The sequence below is a fragment of the Tinamus guttatus genome, unplaced genomic scaffold (genome assembly GCF_059628265.1).
Source record: "Tinamus guttatus ecotype Peru unplaced genomic scaffold, ASM5962826v1 Tinamus_guttatus_pri_ptg000028l, whole genome shotgun sequence".
Classification (NCBI taxonomy): Eukaryota; Metazoa; Chordata; class Aves; order Tinamiformes; family Tinamidae; genus Tinamus; species Tinamus guttatus.
The window spans coordinates 2,441,866-2,468,167 of NW_028288562.1; the positions used below are offsets into that span (position 1 = coordinate 2,441,866).

Genomic DNA, 26,302 nt, shown 5'->3' on the forward strand with positions numbered 1-26,302 from the left:
CTTACTATCTGTCTTGTGGGTGTGCCTCATGCCAGAACAATCTATACTTCATTTTTTTTTAATGGCTAGGAGTTTTTGGTTGGTTGGCTGGTTGATTTTTATTTATTTAAAATACTTCCTTCCTTGATTTGAATTTTTCATCCCGATACCGCCAGCATCTCTAAGGACTTCTACCAGTGACAACAAAGATGGAGAAAACTTATTGAAGTTCATTATCTAGGTCATTTTCTCAGTGAATTCTGTTCAAAACAATCTTCTTTTTCCAGCTGTTGTTTATTTAAAAGACAAACACTGCAGAGCATGCAAGTTGGACGGTATTGGACAGGATTTTCATGCTAGATATTTAGTATGTTTACTTACTACAGCAGTAGCTCTTAGAAGTACACTTTTTAGTATTCTTCAAATAAGGGATATAGAGAAATATCTTCACAAATGGAATCTGGACTTGCTTTAGTTCCAAAAACAGAACAAAACATGACAGCTAGATCTGCGGTCAACAACACTTTAAAGACATAATATTATGCAAATCATCACAGTTAGAGGCAAACATCTAATGGATTTGGCAGTCTGAGAATTTTCTTAATCCAATGAGAGCACTTGTCGATCTTTGTAGTACTGGAAATGTGAGCTAAATTTGTGAGCTAACAAAACTTGAAAAGGCATTGCCTAAATTTCCAAATTGCTATAGTTAATTTTGTACATTTGCTTGGTTTTTTTTTTTAATTATTTAAATTCCAATATTTAAGCAGCCACTACCTTGAGAATTGCTCAGATGAAAAGCTATCTGAAGCCTGGTCTCACTTTTATATAGCGAACAATGCCAGATTCCAAGTTTAGCATTTTATAAAATAGCGGGAAAACAATGCTGGAGGTTCAACGGGGAACAACAGCAGACGATTACTTGGAATATCACCATATTTGTAGATAAAATCAATGTTGTTATCAGCATAACTGCAATTAAGGATGCCCAGGGGCAGAGAAACAGAGAATGCAAGGTAGAAAGCTGTGTACCTCTAGCTGTGCTCTGTGACTGCTGGGGATCAGCCTCACTGCTTCCATGGGAAGGGACAAAAGTATTTCTTCAACTTAGAGGCTGTACAGATATCAAACATGGAGATAAAGATACAGCTTTTACCTTCTTCTTTTCTACATCTTCAACAGGGTTTGCAGCTATGATGGGCCAATCTGGATGCAAGTTAAACCCCTATACTGAAGACAGAGAGCAATGTTTTTACACTGTGCAGAATTAAATTTACACAATTTCAGGGCTCCTTAAAAAAAGAAAGGAGGGCAAGTAGGAAGAAAAGGAAAGGAGGAAAAATATATTTCTGGTTTTATTGGTACAGAAAAATGGAGGAGCACTGTATTGTGAAGAAGAGATGTTTGATAAGAAGCAAAAAGTTTAGTCTGGAGAAAAGTTCTTGGAGAAACAGCTTTCTTCTAATCAGGAGGTTATAAGAACAGCAGGTTGAGTAACTGGTTGAAAACATCATGAAAGGATTTTTCCCTTTAGAAGGAGAGCCTTCAGCTTGTCTCTGCCATTAATGGTTACTAATGCTGGATTAAATCCTGCGCAAAAGAGAAAGAAGAAAAACATGATTCACTAAGTTTATATTTTCTCACCTGCACTAAAGAAATATTTTCAAAACCTAATGCATTAGGAAGAAAATTCTTTAGGGTCACACTGCATTCGAGAGTTTTAGCCAGCTACTGGAGGCAATTAGTGAATCCTACCAAGATCTGTGTGTCTTGCACTAGCCTGTAAATCCTCTTGCATCCAAGATCAACAGAGCGCACAGAGGCTGCCAAGCCATCAGCTGCCTAGTCAACACCTCTGAGCAGAACCACTATGGCTGAGGGAATGGTCAGGCTATTCCTCAAAGGCGGTTTTTAAAATAAAATCTCAACTACAATTTAGAAGGTAAAATACTGACCAGTCACCAATGATGCACCTTCATATCCAGAACATTAAACTCCCAGTCATCTGCCTTCATTGCCCCCATCATCACCTCTAACAAAGCCCAGGTGCTCACTTGCTTTCCTTACAGTTCTGCAACTGGCAAGCAGAAGCTGCATGTTTTTGTTGCCAAGAAAATAAGTTACATTGATAGGAGATTCAGCCGATACAAGATTCACTGGCCAATGATGCTGAGTGCAGCTCAGAGCTGCTGAAATTTGCAGCCATTGGATGCAAGATTCAAGAAAGTTTCAATTGACTCCATAGATAAAAATCAGGTGGGAACTTAATGTAGGCTATTGGCAACAACAAAGAACAGACAGAATAACTAAGCTACCTAAAAACAGGAAATTTCAGTTTTGTAATCTGCTAAGTAAACAAGGAAATGCTTCAAGTCACCTGTGCATGAAAAGCAGATATACCCACTATCAATGCATCCCAAGTCAATCAAAAAAGAAACAAAAACAACAAACAAAAACCAAACAGAGTAAAACTAAGATTTGATACATGCTTTTTCATTCCCACAGGCATGTAAAAGGATAGAAACAGGAGAAACTTCAGCCTGCAGCAATTTAAGAGATTTAGCAGTATGCTGAACAACAGACTATTAGGGGAAAGTTTGTTACTTGGGGGCAAGTAATAAAATCAACATTTTCTAACACAGAACTTCAGACAAAAATTAACAATGCTTTATCTCTGCATGTTATTTTAGCCTCTTTAAATTATTTTTTTCTGGAATGTCAGTTTCTTTTGTCTCCGTTTGGAATAAAAGCAGAATATAACCTTCATAATCATAATTGTTTCCACAGTAACAGAGCACACTGATAGTTCATTGCCTTAGTCGTTAGAGAAAAGAAATGACCTGTGGAGAAGCCTGCCAGCTATATTTTTTTTGTATGTAATTTTTCACAGTTCCTTCACATACATCTACAAGAAGAAAATACATATTTGGAAATGAATGGAAATTAAATGCATTTTTCTTTACCCATCCCTGAAACAATTATCATTTGCTTTAGCAAAGACCGAAAGGTTCTAATTATTTTAAAAGTTCGTTTAACCAAATATCACTCCTCTGAGCAGAAATAAAAATGCATAGTTGGGGATTTGCAAGTATAGTAATGGTTTCTTCACCAGTGAATAAAGGCACGCACATCCCAGTCAAATACACAAAATAAGAATGTGTATATTTCTAACCTGGAGCATATGCTAGAAAACAGAATAATCTACTTTGAACTTTTAAAGCTTCTAGCAATACAATAATACTTACGATCAAGGATTTCCTAAGTAGACTCAGAGGGCTTCATGGTGGACTGCCTCATTCCTGTGAAAATACTCTTCGTCCAAGCAGTAACAGGATTCTGTAAAGCAACATTAAATGTTCTCTTGAGGACAGTGTCCTTATGCAACGGGCTTAACTATGGATATAGAAATGCTTTATGAGCATAACAGACGGATCTAGAGTAGCATAAATAATACATAATCTTGACTTTATGTTTCCTTGAGAAACTGCCCAACAGAAGTAAACACCTACATATATGGTCAACATACACACACCCCCTAAACCCACACATTTCCAATGCTTCCACAAGAAATCCTAACAGAGCTGCTCACCGTACCTACTATTTACTTACTAGACTGCTGCTCAGGATTTTAAATTATCATTTTTAAATAGCATTGGAAACTACAGAAGCTCAGCATCTCTGGAAAGCAGATAACAGATACTTAGGTGCCCAAATACTCATTCAGGATCGTGGCATAGGAATCTTTCTTTTTAACTCTGAATTCTGCAGGTGATACTTCAGGTACTGCATAATGGCTTTATAGCCTGAACTATCCCAATGGTGAAGAACAATGATAATTTTTCATAGGAAAATAATAATAACAAAAAAAGCTGCTCTCCACCCCCACTGCAAAAAATCATTTATAGTTATGTTCAGATTTTGTTACTTCCTTTTTGTAATTGCACTAATATACTTATTGTTATAATTAACCACATGATTAAGGGAATATACAGAGTGCAGAAACCAACGACTTAAAAGTGAGCATACATTTTTTGCTTTAGAATGTAGCTAAAGCAATCTGGAGACAGCTGATACATAGGAGAGGTAGTCAAGATCTCCCTCTAGCATTTTATAAAATCCAACCAGTTACTGACTATTAACTAAAAATATATTCTATGAGAATCTTATCCCACTTACCAGATAGGCAAGCAGAAATGAGAAGAGAAAGCAAACTACAGTCTGCCAGCAATATTTGATATAGAAACATGGCAAATGATCACGCTACTCTTTTCCCTGGCCAGGAGGAAACTGCTTTGGCAGTATTTTTGAAGCCTCATGTGGTTCTGCAATAAATAAGCCTGTGAACTGAACCCCAATCAGAGACATCAGCGTGCTGCATCGCTTTTATGCCCCAGTAGAGCTTATCAGCTTAATAAATTAGAGTTGTGTAAACCATACACATTTTCCTTACTATGGGGATGCAGAAATAAAAAGAAAAAATATTCAGCTCAGCTACAAACATGACACAGACTGTATCTTTAGCAAACTTTTGCACTAAACTTTTGCATGAAAAAAATATTAAAAGAACAAAGAAAAACAAAATAGAAAAGCCCCTCCACAGAACAGGCTGCAGAAGAAACCTCAAAACAGTAAGTTTCTGGAGGAGATATTAAATTTTGACAAAACTGGAAAGATGATCATTGTATTTTTTGTCAGAAACCTGCAGAGGAAAATGCAATCTGGGAAAGCCCTCATTTAGTCATGGCAGGACAGTACAGGTGCACGAAGGACCTGAAACCTTGGTAAGTGTGAAGTGACAAACAAGGCCTGCAGGGTTAGGCCCTTGGCATCATTTTTACTTTTTACTGAAACCAGACACACAGCACCAAACAGCATTCAACAGTCAAGCCCTGTGAGTTCATGTTAGGTTATACTACTTGGCTCCTGTCACTGATTTCATTAAATTCAGCAACTCTCTTAAGAAATTAAACCTGCCTTCCAGAAAGAAAAATATTCGTGCCAATGTACACTTATATTAGGAGCCCTCACGTCTGCAAAGTTAACTTAAAATGTCTATAGATTTTTCAAAAGCTTATTTCTACTTTTCAGATATTATAACTGCTTTTCATTACAAAGGTGCCATGGAAATATTCTGTGAATTAAGCATTCTTAAAGCAGCAAAAGTTGGGCACAGGAGATGGTTACTTTTGCACAAGAGGTAACCAGGAAAGCTGTATGAAAAAGCAGCAGACTTAGAGTATAAGAGGAGCAAGCAAGATTTACCTTAAACAAAAATACAGGCTCACTGAGATTTATGTGGAAATCAAATCCAAAAAACAGCATTTACGATGCATGCATTATATCTTGGAATAGACCTTACTTATTTTCCCTTGAGCTAATTTATCTTTCTTTCTAATTGCTTACAATCAGCACACACACACACACGATATGTGCCCTTTCCACTTCTGAGACTTAAATGTGTCACTCTGGACTTTGAAATTTGTTCTTTAGTATTAACTCTCCTTTGCAGCTTTATAACCTGGAAAAAGACATTCAATCCTGTATGAAATTCAACCTTCTATTTATATATGGACTTGGTTCAGCAAAATTACCCTTTCATAGACTCTAAAAATGACAATTTTTCTCTGCCTCAAGGAGACATTCTTTTTATTGTACTTAAATGATTACGCTCCTTTACTGGTTACATTCTTAAGTGTTCCCCTGTGTTCAGACACAATCTTACAAGTCTTCTCCTCTATGCTGTAAAGAAACTCGGGTTATTAGCACTGGAAGTGAACACAGAAACACAGGCTATTTAACAATCTTACAGAAAGATAAATATGACTTCTGCAGCATATTGTGACTGCTCAAGTCAAAGGCAGGGGGGTTTATGACCGGATTGAGACAGAACATAATAGCTACAGGACACATTTTTTTAATATGACTATTTACTTATACCAGACATAAGTTAAGAATAAAATAAAGCTATGGATCACTGAATAATGTAAAGAGCCTAGTAAACACCACCACTGTGAGACTTTTATTTTACATCTATCCTTGTAGTAAAGCAGTAAAATCAAAGTCTGATGGCTGGGAATAATGTAAAAAATAACCAACATAATTTAAAACCATACTGCATCTTTCAAACAAGGATCTAAAGATACTTTAAAAACTGGTTAAGTATCCTTACATTTATTTTATGGATGTCAAAGCTGAGATATATTGGAAAGACAGAAGAAGCCTGCCCTGTTGCTGCCTGTATGAAATCAGTCTGGACAATTGTTTAACTTAAAGAGAAAAAATTGTAACAATGCTGAGAGATCTGGAACAAACACTTAGGAAACAGTAGGAAATATTTATGTAGAAAAGCAACTTTAACTCTGAACGAAGTCTCATATTATGTGTTTTGGATAGGAAGTTCATAGTGGTAGGATGATGTCTATAATTTTGGAATTTAGCCTTAAACATGGATTTATTGCAAGTCTAATAGTAAACTATTTACAGATATATATTACTGGAAAAAGAACTAAGAGCATTCTCATTTAATTGTTTTAATACTAATCAAAACTAGTGCTTTAACTCAAATCCCTTTTTAATTCTGCTTCAGGTTATATACAGGGAGGTGTTTTGTCTAACCTGAAGTTATTATCATCATTAATATTACTAATATGAAGTGCAGTCAGTGTACTGTGAATCTGCAGTAAGGTGCTTTTGGTTTGCATTTTATGTTCTTGTTAAAATGAGGCCAAAACAGTCCATGAAAATTTAGAAATATTCAGGCATCAATCTCTCTGAAAATTCTCCAGGGGGTTTGCAATCTTTATGGTAAAAAAAAATAATAATAATAATTAAAAAAAAAAAGGAAAAATGCTTTGGTACTTGACATTTAAATTGTGTTAAGGATCTTCCTCAGTCGAATTTTTAGCAAAGTGAGCAAAAGCTGCATTGTGTTAATATTTATTACCCCATCGCCTTTTCAGCCATAAAGAGTATGTATCTGACCTTCAGGTGTAGGTGAGCACATTTCCCATTAACTTCTGTTTTTATAGAGAGAAAGTTAATTTTAATCTAACGTATTTTCAAAGTCAGCAGAAGCATCATTCTAATTGGTTTCCACCTCTATTCAGTAAATGAACATTTATAGATATCATTAGATTATTTTACATAATAAACATTTTCCTCCAAGTGGGCACTTCTCTTGAGGAAAAGTATTCCGTGTGCACTTTTGTTTTTTGTTTTTCACATTATATGTCAATTAAACAGCAGCAGCAACTGGAATACGAACACACTTGATCAAAAGCGATCAAATACATTTCATTTCAAATTTTTTTTTGTAACTATTTCAGGAAATTTATGATGTTTATATCACAGCTATTGTTACTGCCTTAGCACATTCACTGACCACATAATGGCACACAAACTATGAACCTTTTGCAGGGTATATGAATATGCTTGTGAGTCACAGCTTTCTGAAACAAAGTGTAGATTATCTTGCTTCTTAACGGTGCAGAAGATGAAAAGCGTCCGAAGGATAATCACCAAAGCTCAGGGCAAGGAGAGTCTGCAGCATGCTGTAGATACAACACGTTCACACAATCAGGGCCAAAGAATAACCATTTCTGTCCTGGAATGCGTCATCTCAGCAGACACCCTTGAGAAGACTAGCAGGTAGCATCAGGCTTCAGAAGGAAGAGCTGACGAGCATTCATTAAGGGACACAAAAACCCTGCTCTCCCAAAACTGATTGTCTGACCTGGATTTCATACAAAAAAGATAATTTCCCCAAAAAAGCATAAATGAAAACGCACTGACGAACCTCCAAATTTCACTAGCAGGTACCTTGGAAAGCTGTTCTCCATGCTCATTCACATCACTCCCAGCTTTCCCTTCCTCCTACAAATGGAGGAGAGGAACAACATATCCATTTTGCAACCCATTTCAACCATCCATTTTGCTCCCAGGAAATCCAAATCTATCTTTTTAAAATCATGTTAAGTCTTCTCATTACTATTTGGGGAGAAGACAACCAGCACCAACCTGGCTTTTCCACAATGTGCTGGAAGCCCATGAGCCTTCACCTTCCATTTTGCCATATCCTATATGTCCCAGGCAGATGAGTTTCTCAACCTAGGCTAATTCTAAGCATGAAACAGCCAGCTGAAGTCCACCCAAAATCCGGCTCCTCCTTTTGAATGAAGTTGGTCTCCAGAATATCAACGAGAGCAGCCAAATGACTTATTTGGAAATTGCCACTTAATACCATTAGGCACGTAAGGGGGCTTCAGGTTGGAGTGCGATAGCAATGCAGTAGGCCTACAGATGCGGACACTAACTCTTAGCACCTTTCAAATACTACTGCTTGCAACATGCTCTTGGTTTCTAATTTCAAGTGAGTCAGAGCCCAGGTTCTTCATCTGAGAGAGATACCTAAAACAACGTGACACAGACTATGACCAAAATCATAGATATTCAAGCACAGAATGACAATTTCACAATAGCAAAAATCCTCTGGAAAAGAGACAGTTCATGCAGGGCCCAGTCTGAAAACATGATAAAGTTTCCACAAGAATGAAGAAGCACCATAAAACTCACCTCTTTAGGACTCAAAAGCTGATTAGCTTATTGAGGATGTCTTCTCTGATATAAATACATAGACTATATTTAAAAAGATGCATCAAATTGCCTATTTAATTCTCTAGAGATGAGTGGTGCATGCAGTACTGCACATGTTCATTTAATGCCCTACAAAAAAAGCACTCTATTACCATGGTAATACAGGTTGCTTCGAAAATTGTTTAGTCTAGTATTCCAGCTGTGCCACATTTTTATGAAAGATATTGAGATCTTTCCCACATTCAGAGCATGTTCAATGATATCCAGCTTGCATTGCTGTAAAATGGTGAAGTGACATTTTTAAAATATATTGAATCGCTAAATAATCATTGCCATAAGGTAACTATGAATCAGGAAAGGTTTTGGAATGTACCATTTTTGAAGAGGTAATTTAACAAATGGGACAACCATTAAAACAAGTAGCAGATGAGAAATACATTGTGGGAAGAAAGGGGAAAATAAGTCTTGCCTCCTTTAAAGAGGCTACTTTTCTCGTAAGGTACAAGCAGCAACAACAGCATCTATTACCCCCAGCTGGAAGCGGTACAACAGGGGTAAGGACCTCGTTACCCTTCACCATCACTGGGGTAATTCTTAGCCTACCATCTAGGGATGACAGTAGGACTGTGTTAGGTCTGGACACTGATTTATTTCCATGCTTTCCTTTGGGACCAGCAAATAACTGACAAATGGCAGGTATTCTTTTCACCGCTGACCGTGCTCCATTTGCAAGATAAGGAGGTTAGATTAAATTTGCTGCACCCTGACAAAGGTCCAGTCAAACTTCCATTTTGTAGAAGGGTCAAGTTCCCTAATAAAGGGCAGTTGAAAATGCATTTTAAGTAAGGAGGAAGTGGAGAAGACAAGGTTGAGGCCTTTACTATTTTATTGCAGCAGGAAGACAACCTGCTTTCACAACTAACAACTTAATCCGCACACGGGGGCAGAGTAGTAGGGGCTCAGGAATTGCTCGGAGCGATATAGCAGGAAGCAAATCGGCAGCACAATTCCTAAACAAGCACAAGGAATCGATGGAAGAACGACGACCTACAGTGCGTGATTCATTCCCCAAGGGCGCTCCCAGGTAAGTTAATGATGTTGCAGCCCAATTAAACCACATCATTCACATGTTGCCTTTCTTCCTACACAAGTGAGAACGCGAATAAGCTATTATTAAATGCGAAAAGCAACTAATGACAAAGTTTTTAAAAGATGCAGTTAAAGGGCTGCTTAAAGGAAACACTCATTCTGAAGATTCTGCCTCACGAAAAAAAAGAGTGCAGCAAGTGTCCCATTTTGAAAAAGAACGACCTTTTCTCACTAAAAATCTCAGCTAGATCTGTAACGTCCCCAGATGTAATCTCAAAATGCCTACCTTTATGGAAAATACATTAGCCTTGAAAATCCTTTAGTCTCAAATTGGACATAAATAAACAGTATTTTAGCTTAAACAGGATTTTAAAAGTACGAAGGTAAGTATTCAGTGGGACTGAAAATGCTTTGCTTCATCATTTGCAAATCATTGCACATTTTCCTACAGTAATTGCTGACCACAGCTGATAATTAACAGCATAATAAAATGCTGGGAAGTGAGTACTCTCTGATGTTTTCTTATCAGCACATAAAATTTTAAAATTTATTTTGCTCTGTAGAACGACACACAATATTAAGCATCCTTTCCTACCTTGATATTATCCTTGAGAAACTTCTAGCATTTTTCCAACTGATGCCAAGCCACCAGACTTATTTTAATGTTTTTAGCTCATGAAATGGATTAAAATGGCTGCATAAACTCAAACAAATAAACTTTCGCTGACAGTAAACAGGAATGTTCAAAGTATTTCATGTAACAATCTGATAATAAAAATACCCTTCTCACAGCTATTTACACCAAAAAAAGGAAATGAAAAAACAGACATGAAATTCCTACACTAAAATTTGTACCACTTCAAGAATGAAACATCTACTGCAAATAGTAGATATTTCCAGTTCTCTTCAAAAGGCAGTATTTTTGCTACAAACATCTCACTGTGGTTAAATCCAACCACAAAGCACTACACTAACATACTCAAAAAACCTGAAAAAGCAACACTCCGAAGGTACAGTATCACAAATTATTCATTCTCACTAGGCTGCAATGACAATGATGGATGCCTTCCCATTCTGCTGTAAAAGGTTCTAAAGATGCATTGCTGTGAACATTAATATATGGTTAATGTTACTATAACATTAATATATGAGCCAGGCACAGACCCCTTAGTTCAGGAAAGTACATACCTTTTCAGGGATAAATCAAGTCCAGTTACAACTTTCTCTTCCTGGACTTCAACTGTCACTGTCACTCAAGGCCACAAACATGATCATAAATAAATTGCTTGAAAAACAACACTTTAATTTATATGCAAGCAGCATTAGGGCCTAGATGCACAGCAGAACAATGGAATGAAATAAGTTTTAAGATAATTCTATATTGTAGCATTCTAAGTAAGAGTTCTTTCCTGGAAGAGCAGCTCATGTCTGCACAGATCTAACTTGCAGTAGTGAAAGTCCTTGTAAAAAGGAATATCTGCCTCTTATACATGAACGGTTCTCTGTATACCAATATTGTCTTTCAATATTCTGGTACAAGACTACTTGAAGTATCATAAAAAAGTGATATTATAATTTTCAAGCATGCAGAATTAGTGGATTTAGCATGCATAAAATACTGTTGCTCTTTTACAATTTTCTCTGAATAGACTCTATATGATATATACAGTAAGAGAGTTAATTTAAGGGTTGGGTGAAGATTTACAGCCTATTGGAATGTGTTTTAAATATAAAAGTAACTCTTTCACTCATTAAAGCCTTAATTTTCTGTTTGTATTTCACTATTACCATTTTGAAACTTCACTGAGAGTAACATCTCCTTGCAGATGACACTGATACGAACTTCTGAATCAGCCTGAACTATCAGGAGAGCAGTAGAAAAATGATTAGCAATTTTTATTTGATTTTAACAATAAAGTTCTGTGTGTATTTTAAAGAATGAAGCCTTCCAGCTGAACAAAATGCCTATTGTATCTCCAGGCAGCAGAAATAAAGCTGCCTCCAGGAAAGAATTTATTAAACTTGCCCCCCTCTAGACCCACGCTGAACTCAGAATTACACAGCATGAATCCCATCTCAAAAAGACCATGATTTGCCTTTCAGTCAAATACTTCCTGCTGCTGGTGAAACTTAAGCTGTGTTCCATGAAAAGATTCGACTTGAGAATTATTACACTGCCATGGTTACAAGGTAAAATATATGGTAGGCTCAGGGGGCCACCAAAGGAAACTGTGGGTCTTGGAAGAAAAATGACCTCTCTATTTGGAACTTCATATGTATGACCTTTTGCATTTATGTATGCTATATGTTTGTAAAGTTTAACCGAATATCTCAGAAATATCATAATACTGATGTGACTCACCTGCAGAGAGCACTGAGTGTGGTCCAACAGTCAGTAACATCAGAGTTATCTACTAAAGCCTGTTTTACTTCATTTATCATCTTCCAGTCACTATAATAATGTTACCAAACACAGTACGAGACTTCTTTTCCAGACATCAGTTTGTTGGCAGTCTTTTTTTTTTTTCTCTTTTTAAAGGGAAAGCTTGTGTTTTTCCACACATCTGTGCATTTGACCATCTGATAGAAAACAGACATTAATTACAATTTCTGCAACTGCATGCTAGTAACAACATCCTCTAACATTGCCAGTGTTGCCAACACATCAGAATAACTTACAACTATTTTAAAACCTGGAACTGTGGATCAAGCCTAACTTTGATTTTCTTCAAAGCATGGACACAAGGAAGAGAGTGAAGATTCTCTCAAATAGAAAACAAGATATCCTTCCTGATGAGATAACTGCAAGAATCAATTTTTGAGGAGTGTTGAAAATTCTCCACTCCTGTTTGATAACTGTATGCTATGATAATCCATGAGCTGCACCTTACTTTACTGAAGTAAGGGCAAATACTAAATATGAAGTTATTAATGCAGTCAGCACAGTTATGACCTCTCACGTCTCTGAGAGTCTAAGGGACTTGCACATAAAAGGATCTAATGCTTGTTACAGAAATTAACAAGCCCTTTTGTGGGGTATGCCAATCAAAAATATCTTTTATACATGGTATAGAAATGCTTAAGCATTTTTTCCATAGTGCCTGTACACACAGTCATACAAAACATCTATAATATACTGAATACACAGCTGGCATTCATCCATTCAGTCTTCAAATGGTCCCACAGGACAGAGATAGACATGCTTTGAAAACCATAATATTCTTATTGTTTCTGTGATTCTCCCAGATACTTTCCTGCACACCTTCTGCAGTTAAACTTATTCTTCTCCATCATATCTTAAATTCCTTATGCTGTTTCTCAGAACACTTGCACACTTCAGTCATTTACTGTTTTTCTTAAATCTTTCCTTGCTTGACTAAGCTTCCTCTTCCCTTTTTTACACTCTCTTGCTTTTTTATTTAAAATATGAAATGACTAGTACAAAAGATTGAGGCAAAATATGAGCCAAGGCAAAACATAGTAAAGTTGTTTTTAACCCTACCAATTGCTACAGGGCTCCTCATAAAAGGCATTTATTTTTCTTGCCGCAGTCTGCCAGAATTGTTAAGTATTAGATACGGCCATTCAAAAAGGAACACGGAACTGAACAGAATATATACTCAGAACTTGAAGAAATTTTTTTCATTTCCTACCAGTTTTCCCACATTTGCAGGAGACTGGTTATAAGAATCCAGAATAGATGTTAACATACAGATAAAATTTTCTTATTGTATGTTTTAGGGAAACACCTGATTAAGTTATTCTGTATGAATTTCCATACATTTTCAAGATTTAAAAGTTAAAATGCAATTCAAATGTTACCATTTGCTATAGAAAGTCTTCAGAAAAGTACTCCTCTAAAATGGAAACTTATAAATCTAGATTTATATGTGCATTCTCTCTGACTGGTATAACAATTTTAACGGTTGCAACGTTTCAGAGGCGTATTGTGTAAAACAATTTAAAAACTGAGACATCATCGACATGTCTTCCCCATCCAAGAACAGCAGAAAGAGCATCAGAGGTTCATTTTAGCGAAATACAATTTTATAAGCAGACAACACTATTGATTTATATACCCATCTTTCCAGGTGAAGGATTTATGCAGAGCAGCATCTCTATTTTGACAGAACAGATTATTTAGGCATATGCAATCGGACAGCTTCAAAGCTGACGCCACTATATAACCTGTAAGAGCACCACTTGAAAATGTCTTTAATAAGCATATGGAAAGCTAAGGCAAACGTATGTCCTGTGCAGAGGTCAGAGTGGAGTTACCAGTACAAACGCACAGTAGCCTTTTTCCCTGATTATGCACATTCAGTAGAAGTAGTTTCATTGTGGAGAAAAATGACCCTACCAGTTGGCTATAGGCCAAAGCAGATGCCTGAGCAGATCAAAGCCCATTTCTCAGAAAGCCTTTCAAAGGAAAGTTTTGTCAGAATGATGTGACAAATATTTCACTGAAGTGCTGGGTCCCCCTCCCGGCAGCAACAAGAAAGGGGATGCCGGAAATCAGATGAAACTCTGCAGAGGAAAAACATGGGGTGTTTATGAAGAATAACCAGCCCAGCATATTCCATACAGCAACAGAAAATCCTGCATGCTTTATGTCCTGAATTGTCGTCTTTCAGGAGAGGGGGAAAAAAAAAAAAAAAAAAAAAGAAAAAGAATAAGAATAAGAATAAGAAAAAGAAAAAAAAAAGAAAAAAAAAAGAAAAGCACTCACTAAACAGGGCAGTGTATTCATCAGTACTAAAACAAGGGCAAGAGAGAGATGATATAAGAAAAAAAGAAACAAACCCGCAGAAATCTTGTCTACATTTGGGCATATTATGGTATACGCAAAATATTTCTCACCTTTAAAAAACCTTCACAAAGTACCTACATAGCAAATGCGATTAAAAAAAAAAGAGATTTTCATGTCATGTTCTAGATGCTTAAAAATTCTTCCTTATGAAACTCTTTCCCTATGAAAGTATTTGGGCTGACAAGTTAAAGTATCTGAATGTATTACGATTAACTGCTCCTTTCTCACTCCCTCAGAAAAAGCTTTAAAGTTACTAAAGTACTTTACATTTGTTCATGTTACATTACAACTTTTATGACACTGCAGTATTTCTGCAATATTACAGTACTTCTCCGAGTGACATATCTTACTACAAGAAGGAATTCAAACAGAAGGATTTCTATTGATTTCTGCAATATTACAGTACTTCTCCGAGTGACATATCTTACTACAAGAAGGAATTCAAACAGAAGGATTTCTATTCTACATACAATGTATAGCTGAGGCCTCACTTGCCTTTTAAAAAAAGGAATATAGCAGTGAGCTGCAATTCATTTTGTTCATAATAAAAGTTGCATCAGAAAAAATCATTAGATCCCAACTGATTGCAAAAGTCTATTTAATGAAATGCATATTTTTGAAGGCTCAGAAGTACTGTAACGCTTGCACCATTATTTAAGAACCATTAAGTATGATTGCAACAGTAGCTCTATTAAAAATTTTATAGTCCCCTCAGTATGTGTTTATTTTCTACACCGACTTTTGCTCTTTTATAATATTGTCCTAATAAACCAGCATCTACCCAATGCCACATTTCAACAGACCAAAAGTCAGAAGTATATTTTCCTGGAAAGGGGGTTGGGGGCAGGAGGTGAAGCAAGCCTCTGGCAAAATGCCTACTTCGCCTATATGAAATACAAACATTTTCAACTTATTTGGTGCTTCTGGGTATCTCTTACCTTGTAAGAAAATCTTTAGGTGGTTCTGAGCAAATTTACATAAAAACAATAAAAATTTCAAGTCTTGGATTTGTATTTCTCTAAATACTTTTTCCCCCCACTGATTTTTGAGGTTTTTTAATGCCAACCAGCAACAAAGCTTTGCCTTTAGTTGTTTGAAAATAAGAGCATATCAATACAATGGTTTAGACCAAAATATTCATTAGCTAAGCAAAGTCACAAAATGGAGGTGATTTACATGTAATGGAAAGGAACTCTGAACCTGACTGCAGAAGAACAAGTGTTCCCTGGTGGACCCTGGCCAAGAGAGATGTTGATTCCAGATTCTTTGCTATCCCTGTTGAGATGGTAACACACTGCTCCTGGGGCTTGAGGACAACTCACACGAAAGCACCGTTCACTGTAGGCAGAGGTATTGCTTGCAGAGGTCCACGATCTACTTTAACTGCCAAAAGCATGCTGGTACAAATCACAGAAAAATTGCTTAGTTTGAAAATATCGCACTTCTGGGACCTCAGCTGGCCATGAAATTTAGATCAAGATCTTGGATCTTTGAAGTCTTTGTTAAACCTGCATAAAAGCAACGACTTCCAGTTGCAATCAGGATTTAAATCTTCTCAGAGCTGGAAGGTGTTCATTAACACCATTCAATAAAACTATTTCCTGTTTAAAACCCAGACCATTTTCAGGCTGCATAGTCCCATGACATTACCAGAAATCCAAAGTGGCTAACCCAGCCAGCAGATACTCTTACTGCTGAGCCTTTTCTTCTCCGTCTTAAGCACTGAGAGAGCAGCCCTACATTGATGTCTACACCACATCAAAATTTATTTTCCAGTGTGGAACATCTCTGTACAAAAAATGAGGTACTTCCCTTGAACCTCTCTACCTGTTATGACAGCGGACATTATCTAATGTAGCAAGGAAAGAGTGAAAATCATATAAACTTTTTTATGAGAAAAGTAATTATGGCAAATAAAAGCAAAACCCTCCAAGAAATAAACATTGATTTGAGGCAACACAATGCACTAGAGTGACAAGCGCCTTTGAGCTGCTGCACAGCGTTTCCATTTGCAAAGACTGCTTCTACATGGCGAAATGTTCACCTAGCGTGGTTCTCATCATATGCTAAGTTCCTAAATACTGAGAAATATGGCAACCATCTCACCACAAGACAATCTACAAACATGACAACTCTTAATATTCCACACTTAATATAAAACAGAGTCAATTCTGGTAAGGTACTTAGCATTACTTAATAATCTTCCTCAGAGCACATTCCAAGCACTTCATCCTGCTGTAGCATTGCTAACATTGCACTAGGTTTATTTTTCTAATGAATTTTATGAAATGGCATTTTCCTGTATCAGGAAATTTTAGACCAAAAAAACATGTTTTTTTTAAAAAAAAAAAAAAAAAAAAGAATTGGGAAAGTGAACAAATAATGATCTTAAAATGAAGACTTTTCCATGATGCATTTAAGAGTAACACAGAATCTAAAGAATCCAAGATTTTAACCAGAAGTATCCTGGATTCAAAGATTAAGTTAGTAGTGTTCAAAAGAGGCATAACAATTAGCACTATTGTATTGCATATTTAATTGAGAAGCAGAACACAAGGAAAGGTTTACACCTCACTTTATTATGAAAAGCTCTATTTTTGATGTTCAGTTATTATAAGTAATATGGAAGTAATTTGCTGTACAGAGCACAGACAATGACAAATGAGGCAAAAAGTGAAGCCACACAGAACTTGTTGCTCAGAATCCTTCACCCCTAACCCCGCAACACAAACTCCACATTTCAGGAAACAGGAGAGCATTTGGAGAGACTCCAGATTAATGGCTGTGTCTGCAAGCAGCCCATCACTATGCTGACACCATCTTGAAGAGTCTAAGCTTTTAAACTTACTAGGACTATTAGAAAACTCTTTTTCCTTCTTATTCCCATTTCCTCAGTCTTTCTCAGTCTAATTTTACTTCCTTTCTATCTCCCTGCTCTCACCTTCCCTACACTGCTTGTTGCTTATCTTTCCTCTCTAGTAATTCAGCTCCCTTTTCCCAGCCCTCACCAGTGCTTAGATCAGGTGCAGATGAATCTGAGAAGTCCTGACTCTGCTGAATTTGACAACATAGCTCCCACTGACAACAACAGGTCAGGATTTAACTTTACTCCTGACATTTGATATGACACTTCTGAATCACTTTCCTTCTTGTTTGTGATAAATAAAGATGCTTTGTTGATAAAATAACCTCAATAAAGATTAACTGCATAGGCTTACTGGGAGGCCAAAGATGCCCAATTCAAGTATGAGCATTTTTCATCCTCACTGTGAAGGAATCGAGATGCTGATCAGTCAAAACAGCTAACTGCTGTTAACATCTGCACAGCCCATAATTAGATCCACAGCTGACTCTCTAAAGCATCAGCTCTACTGTCACAAAGCCAGCATAATTTGGTTTCTTTGCTTTATTCTGAAGTTTTTTTCTTTCATAGTAATGTAATTAATTTATAATCAACAAAATAATTTAAAATATAATTTGTCATTAAATGCACTTCTGTTCAAAGTTACTGGAAGAAGTCACAAAGCCTTAAGAAGCAGATGTTTGCTCTAAGATTTGCTCTAAAGGGAATCAGTTTCTGAGAAGGACAAGCAGGGCTGTGATAGAGTCATCAGGGCAAATTGCTTTACAATTTCTGTGATTCATTGGCAGGCTTACACGGTCAGGCCGGCACCACAAAGGTGTGGTGCTGTCCTGCCCTTATGCACTGCTCTACCAATACACTTCTCTGCGAATGTCTATTACTTTTATGGATGAGATGTCTGCCATCTCTTGCAAGGACAGCGGCAGCTCGTTCTATTTAAATACTTGACTGCAGTGTAGATGGCAATAGGAGGAAAAAAAAAAATACACGTATTAGGGTCTCAGCGAACCAACTAGAACATGTTGTTTTCACAATGGAAAACAATGGAACAGCCCCAGATCTGAACAAGACGATGGATACTGAAAAAAGAATAAAGAGGAGCAAGTTCCTGAATGACAAATACAGTTTGGGACAGTGTTTTTTCAACAGTTCCATGGACGTGGATGACTTACAACAGCTAATCCAACTGTCTGAACATGAGATATTCTTCTATGACCTGGAATAGGGAGTCTCTCAATTCAGGAGATTTATTTGCATTTTTGATGCAAATAACAAACCAAATTGACCATTTAAAAAACCTGTGCAATTTTTCTCTCTCTTTGCCTGCACAAAGCACTGTCTTTAAGCTGTTAGCCAAGTCGCCTTTGCAGCAGGTAGACTGGAAGAAAAAAACGTATGCGCAGGCAATAGAAGAGTCTTTGGGAATGACATTTAGTGAACGAGCAATTTTGGCATCATATCCAGGATGTTGATGTGGGTATTGGAGCCTACAAGCACTTAGAAATCAGCTTTACCCACACCTATTTGTATTCTCATACCACTTTTCCAGATATATATATATAGTTTTTTATTGTGTTGTGGTTTATTTTTTACTCTGTTTTACCACTGACTATCATTTATCTATCATTTTATCATTTAGCCTTGTATTAGGAGTATTTAAAATAAACATAGTGCACATTCACTCACTAAAATTTAAACAAACTAACTCCATCTTTGGAGTTGCTCTAGACTCTTTCTTGTGTAACTAAGTAGTATTTTGGCCCTTTGTATTTTAATATTAACTGAATTATTTTTCTTATTCTGTCATTTCTAGCAGGGATAACCCATTATGAATAGTATGAGGCATTTTACCCTTACAGGTTGGTAGCTTATTCAAATAGCTATTATTCACGTACTAAAAATAAGGTGGATGATAGCAAAAGACTTTGTGAAGCTATATATCAGGACGAAAGTTTTATAGCTTTAGAGTTGCTTACAAATCAATTCCTCTGGGTTGGGCTACCATTAGGAGCTTTTAAGATTGCCTGGAGCTGTGTCATTCACCGTGTTTTGACACATTAATGCATTAATGGTATGTGCAGGCTGACATAACTTCTCTGAAGCACAATTATTGTAATTACCAGGAGCCTTCAATACAACGTGCAAAGTTAAGAAAGGTGACATAAGAGTATGTAAATACTGAGACATCCTTAAAACATTCACTTAACGTTGACAGTACGTAATTAAAAAACTACAAAACATTGAGACAAGGGTTGTGTGCTATGTACACTGTCAGAGAAAACACAAATGAACAAAAATACTAATATAAAAAAATGACAGCCGATCCCACCCAGCAATTCTTCTGCTTCAGGAAAAAGAGATTAAGACTATCAGGGTAAAAAAATATTAGATTTTCAATGTTTGGTTCTTTTACAGAGAAAATGCTACAATATGATTAGAGTTAAAGAAAAGCCAAAATTGCAAATTTTGGAAGCTATTAAAGAGGCAGCAGATGGTAGTAATGAATCCTAGGTCTAGAACCTTTGAAACTTGGAATGAAATGGAATTTGGGATTTCTTAAATTACTACAGATGTCTCCTAAACAGTGAGACTGGAGAATGTGATCGGGAAAGCACATCTTTGCCATTGCAAATCATTTCATTTTATTCATTCTAAATCAGGTTTGTTTTGTGTTAAGTGTTACTCTGAATTACAAATTAAGAAAACTGGATATTACTGGATATTACTTTCTCTTACCAATATATTCTTTCTTCTCCCAGACACATCATTCAATAAGCTGTTTCTATGGATCAAGTACCTGAATATCTTATTCCCCACCTGAGCATCCTTTGTTTGGAACATTTTATTTTCTAGGTGCATTCAATATGTTGACAATGATCTCATGATCTGTCAAACCAAGTGCTTTATACCCGCACCTCTTTGGGCAAAATGTTTGCCATCTTGTGCAATAGCTGGGATTATGGTGAGTGATCAGTTCTGAGGGTTTCTGGCCTGGGGCTCCTTACAGGCATTTGGGCGTTCTGCTGCCTTCAAAACATTTAAGATAGTGAAATCTGAAATCCCAGAGATAAGATGATTTTAGAAAATTTCTTCAGATTACTCAGTGTTGACATACACATGAACAGAAAAATATAACTATATGATATTACTTCAAAAAAAAAAAAAAAAGTTATGCTAAAACTACTGTAAGCATTTTATATTAGTCCTGGGCTAAATTTTCCCTTGAAAATAAGGAACAAGATTGAAAAGGAGTTTCATTTCTTGATATTTCCTACTCAACACTAAAGGGTAACATTTAAATCTCTTTTTTCCCCTCCTCCACACACCATGCTATTCAAAAGCCACACCAAGAAACAGCCTTCCTTAAACCTTCATTTCATACGTGCAATACTCACCATTTTTAGTGGTAAATAACTCCTGTAGGAAGACCTAAATCTAAGTTGCTTTGCGAGAATAAGAGCTGATTAGGGGACATGAAAATTGTCTCTTAATTCTTTACAGCCAGAAACTATTCCTATATTTTGCCAAGACCCACCTTAAATCAACATGGTTCATTTTATAATCTGAAACAAACAGCAAGAATATGGACAATATTTTAACTGAATTATAAATATTTAAAAGGCTGCTGATTTTCAATCACTTATTTCTGCGATTTGTTTTTGTTTTTTTTTTCATAAATATTGAATGCAGAGGTAGGATATTTTCAGTAAAATAAGACAATGATCATTCTTCTAGAAAAACAGTTAGGATAGCACAGAAAAATCTTTAAGTCTATGAAGTGCCCTGGTATGATTTATTATATAAAGAGCACTAATCTGTTCTGAAGTGTGCTAGAGCCGTGTTTCTGTTGTTGCTATTAGGAAATTCTAGCTTCCCACTTGGCAGCTTGATATATGTTTCTTCATGTGTCTCATGTTGTTGTCATAAGGACAAAGGGAATTTGATAGTAATATTTACTCCTAAGATTACTTGCCAAGACAAGAGCATTTGAACACCGACTGGGAGACAGAGCAACCAAGAAAAAATTGCTTTAATAAATAAGATGAAAAAAATCTCAGAAGCCCTTCATTTAAAAAAAACACACCACTATATATGAATGCACAATTAAAAAACACACACAATATTCCCTCTTTCTCTCTGGCCTTCAGTAATTTCAGGTTAAAATGTAAACTAATTCACTAATTCCACAGACATAAAGATTTGTTAGTCATTCCCTTTTCCTATCAGGACTGAGTGCTTGTAAATAACCTGATGTTTGAGGCAGAGGAAGACACTCAGTGCTAATACCCTACCAGTAAATAAAACCCCGGATGCTGATGGATTCAGTATACACACAGTTCTTTGACAATGCAAAGCGATGTTCATGTACACACTGTAGCTATACAGCGTTAAGCACTATTCTGCACTAGCTGAATGCAGCGGCTGTGCTCTCTGCAGGATGACCAATATGTAATCCATAAGCTACTGCCAAAAGGAATTAATACTTGAGTGCCATGAATGGATTCCATTTCCAGGCTACCATGCCCCAGAACTAAATCAGCAAAAGTGAAAAAACAGCAGATTACTCTTTCCAACTTCATCACAATTATTTTACATACTAGAACACTCCTCTGAGGGCATCATGCTGTGATGACAGAGATTCAAAACACAGAATCAGAAATATTATTTCTGTGTATCAGTAGCAACGTAACAGGCATGTGCTCCTGGAAACAAACCAAAGCTACTCTGCAAAGAAAATATACTTTGAGGACAAATGAGAAATAACTCATAACAACAAGAGAATACATCAGACTAATTAGAAGCCATAGCAACTTCCTTCTGAATAGAAAACTTCTCTTCTACAGCACATCATAACACAGAATTTCCTCACCTACATATAGTAAAAACTGCAAACATGAGAACAATACGTGCTCTCCCCAAAAAGGTTCTTTGCAGAAGCAAAACTATTATTATATAGCACTTTAAGCCCTTGCATTCCTCTTTCATAAAGATTTCATAAGTTTGTAGCCAAACACAGTGAATGACTCAAGCAACAGCCTGGGGGAAGCTGGTAAACAGCGTTCGTTTCTTGTGTAAAAACCATAATGAGGAAAGATCAGTTCCCACAGCTCTAATAAGAACAAGAAATTATTCTTAACAGAAGTTTAAATAACACTGTGCCTCAGGTGAGCAAACTACAGGAAAGACTAGAAGCTATATTTGCTTGTATTTTCTGCAACACTCCTTCCTCTGTTTTTTTTAACCCCATATCCAGGATAAATTCAGAGGCATCTAATCCCAATTCCTGTATCCAATATATTGGTTTTGAAGTTACAGCAAGAGTTAATTTCTTCGTATTGAAAAGGGAGGAAGGAGTTTTTGCTCATATCTTTATGACCGTTCACTTTTTCACCTTACTACATATATCTGCTTGATGACCAAGGAAACTTAACCCTGACTTCTGGGAATTCTGAAGTTTCACGAAATATTACCAGTATCTTTTGCTGTGGAATCAACTGGTACTAGAATATCACAAGTCATCAGTAGTTTGACCCTGGCATTATCTTCAGTAGCTAATATATTCTTTGAAGTAAACATATTAGGTTTGCAGAATAATTTAAACATTCAAAATTCATCTGTTTTGCAAGGTATCTTTGTTCAGTTAAATGGGACTTTACTTAACTACGAGATCAAATGTTACCATTACCATCCAACAGTCAAATCAAAATGAAAATCAACCTAAACAAAACACTTATAAATACCCACAGTATACTGCCTTTAATTTGGGACATAGAGTAATGTTTTCTTCCTTATATCAGCACACATAAAAGCCCTGCTTATTTAAGAACAGAAAACACATCCAAATTAATGTTAGATGCAGAGGTGTATGCACCATCTAGTCCATCATATATATATATATGTGTGTATATATATATATATGTATAAACTCTTTTTATTGATCTAGACTAGAAGGATTTTTTTAGAACAATTATTTATATGTGTTTGTAAAACCCCTAGACAATCTCACCCGAAAATAAGAAAAAAAAAAAATCAGAAACAACTCTAAAGATACTAATTGTCATTTAGATACAACGTTCACCTCTTTGTTAAGAAACAGCAAATGAAAGTGTGAAAAAATAAGGCTAATTGTGATTCAGATATGAAATATCAGTATGTGAATCCAGGTATATGGCAAATATGTGATATTATCTATAGTATCTATATATGAAAGTATCTATATATATGAAAGAATCCTTTAATATTGGATAAATTTGTAAACATCTAGAGCCATAGACACTTCTATTGTTCTTTTTTTGTTCCTGCCCCCAGACAGGTCTATCAGGATAGACATCATCTGACATGATTCCCTGCCCAAACGAAGCTAATAGAAATTCCAGACAGAAGCAAATGGCATCCTTGTCACCAGAATATAAGCCTGTCTGTTCAAAAAAACCATCAAGGTGCATGTGTCTAGGTCACAGAAAACTAAACATTATGTCATTTAGAATGCATTCCAGATATACAAAATTGGTAAGGCTTCACAGAACTCTGTTTCAAGAGATACTGAAAAATCAGACACAAGCTATAACCACTTATATGAGCATCCTGATCACATTTTTTTTCCTGTTTACTTTCTGTTCAAGGACAAAATCCTAGTGTTCCTATTTTCTTTCTCTTAGAAGATAGTGACCTCCAAATATTAAAATGAAATTCAGTTTTCCTGCAATATTGAATGTCACACTTATAGATTGTTTGCCAAACAGTCAAGCATTATCAATGCACACTAAAGACTTGATGATTTGCTAGGCTTTTGTTCAAATAGTGAGACTTGATTAGATCACAGATTGTCTGTGCTGTACATAAGGACGAGACTCCTGTACAAAAAGCCTGGTTCACCAATTTGCTTGCATATATTGAGCCTCTTAAAAGTCCTAAAAACAATGACTATATGTGCAGGAGAAACATTCTCATCCCTTACATTCTAAAAATGTAATTCTAAATAACTCATCCTTGTGAAAATACCATTCTTGGAAGTGAACCATAATCAGCGTTTGCAGGACTTCAGTTCTGAGTCAATGAAAGCCATGTTAACAGCGTAAAATACAAGTTATGTTTCATTTTATAGATGCAGAAGTATGTCTCAACTTTCAGTTCAAAATAGGGAGAGTTTTTTTTTTTTAACCTGTATCACCATGTTTTGTTCATCTCTGTCATCTTCATATATTTAAGTTCAAATGCAGGTTTCTTAGCTCTACATGCAATCTGTACTCATAATTTTCAGAATTACATGCATTTGATTACAGTCTTTCCATATAGGATTACAGTCTACTACGTATAGAAAAAAATACTCAATCTATTTGAATACCTTTGTTATTTTTAAAGTTTTTGTTCCTAGTTCTTCTGTTATATTATATATATATATATATATATATTTACATATATAACTTTACCAAAGATAACCCTTATATTTGAAGGTGGTAAATACACAGAAATATTTTGCATCCCAGAGCACTGAGATCTGCCAGAAAGCATATATTTTCTTGTGTTTATCCTAAATATAGTTTACTAATAAATTAAAATCAGAGCGCTGATTTTGTATGAAAAAGTAACTTTTAAAATTATTTTCAAGTACTTTATATTTTTTCCTAAAAACATTATTTTAAAAGAAAAGCAACAATATAGACTTTTTTAAATTATTACATCATGGAAATATTAATACTACAAGAATTTTAAAATAAATCAGGGAATAACTTACCTCAGCAAGTTTTTTTTCCTCATGGTTTTCCAGATACCAATCATCTGACTCCACTCTTTTATACACATTACATTAAACAATCACTGGTTAAAATTCTAGGTAAATACCACTAGCTAAAAATGTATCTGATAAGAGAATTAGAATCCCAGAGTTCCCCCTTCCTAATAAACGGGTTAAAATGTTCAGCTCTCTCTTTTTTCCCTGCTGCTGACTACAGAAACAACTACATAGCATTGTGGAATGCTATGGTTTGACATATCCTCTTCCAGAAAAGTCAGTTGTTTCATAGTTACAGTCTTCTCCAGAAGCATAGGAAAGGTTTGCAGTCCTGTTAGGAGAGGGAAGTCACTGGACTGGAGTCTTTCACTTTTATCTTCAGTGACTTAAGAATCAGACTTTTTTACTTTTCCTTAACGAAAGCTAGACAGGAACACCTTAGTCACCTTGCCCTCCTCTGAAGAGGAAAGAGCCCCAGTTGCATTTTTGGAGGTGCTTCAGCCATGCTGCACTGAAAAGTGCTCTTTAATTACAGAGACTCATGATTTTTTGAGGCTTTTTAAAGGAATTTTTTTCAAGTGAAATTAGTATATTTTCCTAATATTGGCCATTACAACCAGACAGAATATTTCAATAGCTAATCAACCGGTCTAAAACAGTAATGAATAAAATTCCCATAGAATTCCACTCAGACGCTCCATCACAAAGCTTAATCGAGCTTTAAGTGCTTCAAACCACTTCGTTTAATTCCTTACATTAAATTTCTCCCATTATAAATCTTCACATAAGTGTGCTGTTTAAAAAGGTCATGCAAACTAGCAATGGTTTAGAATTTCATAAGAAAAATATATAATCATAGCTTTTTTTATTACTTAGTAGTATTTCATGAGGTTTAAGTATTCTTAAAGTTTATTTCTACCAAAATTCTCAATGGAAATCCATTATCAAAGTTGTAATTTAATGCACTGGATAGACAAAATAGAATGCCTTGCTGGTACAAGTCAACTTTAGTCTTATTATTCTGTCACTAGAAAGTTTTACTACATGCCTACAAAACACTCACCTTTGCAAACTTTTAACAAAATAGCCTTTTATTTGGAGATGCCTAAAAGCTTAAGCTATATAATACTATGGAATTTACGCACCAAACAACACAGAAAAACCACTTTCATTTCTACCCTGTAAAATATTCCAACACTTTTTTCTTTGAAAATCCAAATTCTAGTACTATTGTTAT

General features: G+C 35.8%; 1 protein-coding gene across 1 annotated transcript in view; it reads right to left on the bottom strand.

The window, feature by feature from the left end:
• Window positions 1-1,514: 1,514 nt before the first annotated feature.
• The window catches only part of STPG2 (sperm tail PG-rich repeat containing 2), a 182,250-nt gene continuing 157,462 nt past the window's right edge, over window positions 1,515-26,302 (bottom strand). Inside the window, exons 14-15 of the mRNA XM_088529653.1 lie at window positions 3,225-3,315; window positions 1,515-1,569 (exon numbers count right to left, since the gene is read on the bottom strand). Coding sequence (XP_088385779.1) covers window positions 3,248-3,315 — 68 coding nt within the window. The 3' untranslated portion in view covers window positions 1,515-1,569; window positions 3,225-3,247. The remainder of the gene's footprint in view (window positions 1,570-3,224; window positions 3,316-26,302) is intronic.